The sequence below is a fragment of the Octopus bimaculoides genome, chromosome 9 (assembly GCF_001194135.2).
Source record: "Octopus bimaculoides isolate UCB-OBI-ISO-001 chromosome 9, ASM119413v2, whole genome shotgun sequence".
NCBI lineage: Eukaryota > Metazoa > Mollusca > Cephalopoda > Octopoda > Octopodidae > Octopus > Octopus bimaculoides.
The window spans coordinates 43,834,487-43,838,208 of NC_068989.1; the positions used below are offsets into that span (position 1 = coordinate 43,834,487).

General features: G+C 37.2%; 1 protein-coding gene across 2 annotated transcripts in view; it reads right to left on the bottom strand.

Annotated features, from left to right (window-relative positions):
• Window positions 1-6: 6 nt before the first annotated feature.
• LOC106873281 (spermidine/spermine N(1)-acetyltransferase-like protein 1) overlaps window positions 7-3,722 on the bottom strand; it is a 178,378-nt gene continuing 174,662 nt past the window's right edge. The window contains exon 5 of one of the 2 annotated variants that reach the window (XM_052970666.1): window positions 7-1,041. In XM_052970666.1, coding sequence (XP_052826626.1) covers window positions 880-1,041 — 162 coding nt within the window. In that variant the 3' untranslated portion in view covers window positions 7-879. The remainder of the gene's footprint in view (window positions 1,042-3,722) is intronic. The other variant, XR_008264893.1, reaches the window with a different exon arrangement.

Sequence of the window (3,722 nt, forward strand, 5' to 3'; positions counted from 1 at the left end):
TATATATATATGTTTGTGTGTGTATGTGTAAAAGTGGAAAATACCAATTTGTGTGGTGTGACATCTATTGGGCAGTAAACTATTAAACATGCTATATAGTTATATATTTGATAGGATGTACACAAACATACACACACATATACTCATACACATGCACACATATGTATATGTATATACACTACAATTATGTATACTCTATGTATTCATAGAACACATAGAACGTTTAACAGAACATACATACACTCATATATGTAGTTACACAATCATACACATACACACAAGTGCATATACGCACACAAATGAATATCCTATATACTCAAATTTTTAATAGTGCATACACCTACATACATATATACACATGCAAATACATATGTGCATGAGTATACATACACATACATCTATGTCTGAATGTCTAAATGTGTCCACATCAGTGTACATATGTATTTATATGCATGTGTGTGAGTGAGTGTGTGTGTCTTTGTGTGTGTGTGTGTGTGTGTGTGTGTGTGTGTCTGTGTGTGTGTGTGTGTGTGTCTGTGTGTCTGTGAAATTATGTATCTGCGTACTCTTGTGCGTGAATTTCTGCAAAAGCATGTACATATATGTTTGAGTGTGTATGTATATATTTGTGGGTATATATTGGTATACATTTTTGTGCATGTGTGTGTGTTTGTGTGTGTATTTGTGTGCGTGTGTATTGTGTAAATTATTTTGTGTCTGCATTTATGTGCAGGTTTGTAAGTGTTTCCGTGTGTGTGTATATTTCTACATGATCTTCTTAAATTATAGAGGTAAAAATCGGTAATCGGTAAGTTTTGGTAATTTGGTGATTGAAATACTGATTAGGATCTTGTTGAAAGCACATAGGAAGCACGTCTATTATTTCATAGCTGTAATCTTTGACTTGCTCATATTAAACAAGTACCAGCCTTCACGTTTGATAATATTACTCAATCCATAGTTCTGGGAGTATCGCAGGACCAGAGAATCAGATCCTTTTGCTATCCACTGAACTCTGCCGAAATTTCCCTTGATTGCCAGCTGAAAAAAACAAAAATAAATAAAAATGAATTAAGAAACGAAAGACAATTAAAAGTTTGTTGCATAATCATCTTTGTAAAAAGAAGTTAGTGTAGAAAAATTGCTTTCACATCATAAATTACACACACACACATACACACGCATACACACACACACACACACACACACACACACACACACATGCACATACACACACGCACACACATCTTGCATATTCTTAAACATATAGGCACAGGCATAGCTGTGTAGTAAGAAGTATGTTCTCTAAGCACATGGTTCTGTGTTCAGTCCCACTGCATGTCACCTTGGGCAAGTGTCATCTACAGTACCCTCTGGCCGACCAAAGCCGTGTGAGTGGATATCCATCATATATATACATATATATATACACACACACACACATATATATATATATATATATATATATACACACAAATACATACATACATACATATATATATATATATATATATATATTTAGGAAGATAGATAGATAGATAGATAGATAGATACATATATATCAGTATGTATATGCCCTTTTGTCTGTATTTGTCCCCTACAACTGCTAACAACCAGTGATAGTGTGTTTACATCTCCATGACTTAGGGGTTTGGCAAAAGAGACTGATAGAATAAAATTCTCCAAGGCAGTGCCCCAGCTTGGGAGTAGTCAAATGATTGAAACAAGTAAAAGAAAAATGGTAAAAATATATAAATAACTCGTTGCTAGCAACAGAAGCAGTATTAGATCAAAATAGCATACTGTATATATTACTTATTGTGGATATACTGTAGAAAGCTATGAAACTGCAGTGTTTGTCTCGAGAATGTGTTTCTGTTGTGTCGACGCCCCTAAGCGAAGAAGTAGGTTTGGCCAAGACATATAAAAAGAGGTAGTCTGACCGTGGTAGGAGTGGACTGACAGTAGACTGACAGTTGAGTAGCTGCCGTGTAGTGGTTAAGTAGAGATCATCCGAAGGTGCTAGATAGCAGTAGCTTGAGACATAACAGTTTCATATAGATGTGCAGTCCTAAAAAGTACAGAATAATATCAGTAGCAGACGAAAAGTGTCTAGCAAAGGCAGTGGAATTGCTAAATGTAGATTTCTACTTCTCTGGATGTCACTTGAAAAATATACACACTAATCAAGACATGCAGAATGCTATTTTGAGACAGTATTACTTCTGTCACTAAAAACAAATTTTTACCCAGGCTGCCAGCTATTTGCAATACCAGTGATTTCTCAATCACCATTTTTCTGTATCAGTAATAGCTGAATTTATCTAAGCATGCAGTTGATAGTGGATGGATACTTGTTATTGATGATACTACAAGAAGCAAAAATCTAGATTTAGCAATTCCTTAGCTACTGTTTAATGTTTTCCATCACTACTGATATAATTCCGTGCTTTTTTTAGCACTATATGTCTATGCAGTGGAGGCGCAATGGCCCAGTGGTTAGGGCAGCGGACTCGTAGTCATAGGATCGCGGTTTTGATTCCCAGACCGGGCGTTGTGAGTGTTTATTGAGCAAAAACACCTAAAGCTCCATGAGGCTCCGGCAGGGGATGGTGGCGAACCCTGCTGTACTCTTTCACCACAACTTTCTCTCACTCTTACTTCCTGTTTCTGTTGTGCCTGTAATTCAAAGGGCCAGCCTTGTCATACTGTGTCACGCTGAATATCCCCGAGAACTATGTTAAGGGTACACATGTCTGTGGAGTGCTCAGCCACTTGCACGTTAATTTCCATTGATCGGATCAACTGGAACCCTCGACGTCGTAAGTGACGGAGTGCCAACAACACATATGTCTATGCAAAATGCTTTCTTGAGATAAATATCACAGTTTTATGACTTTCTACAGCATATCCATGTTAAGTAAGATATCATCATCGTCATCATCATCATCATTAAGATTCCTTAACTGCTGCAGTCAGTCATTGGGGTGTCGCTCTAGATGCTTTCATAATCAGCCATCACCAGTGGTTCAGTTCTCTGTCATGCATAGCAGTTGACTGTGCTGTAATCTGTCAAGTCCTTGATTTGTCAAACCAGGATGTTTCTGTCTGCCTCTCTTTCACCCTCCCTCAACTGTATCCCAAAGAATGGTTTTGGGTAGGGAGTTGTGACCGGATACATGACCATAACAGGCAAGCTTCCATCTTTTTACCTGCAGAAGCTAACCTTATACAAAATGCTAAATAAATAGTTATATTGACAAACATGACATGCCAATCTGCCCAAGACTACCTTTAGTTCTATGACACAAATCTTATTTTGTAAAGTGATATAAATTGAAACTTTCCTTGCAACTTTCCTGTTAATTTATGCTCCAAACATCATCTTAATAACGACAATGTTATTTAAAAAAAATTTTTCATTATTTACTCTTTTACTCTTTTGCTTGTTTCAGTCATTTGACTGCGGCCATGCTGGAACACTGCCTTTAGTCGAGCTAATCGACCCCAGGACTTATTCTTTGTAAGCCTAGTACTTATTCTATCGGCCTCTGCTGCCGAACCGCTAAGTTACGAGGACGTAAGCACATCAGCATTGGTTGTCAAGCGATGTTGGGGGGACAAACGCAGACACACAAACATACATATATATATATATATATATATATACATATATATATATGATGGGCTTCTTTCAGTTTCTGTCGACCAAGTCCACTCAC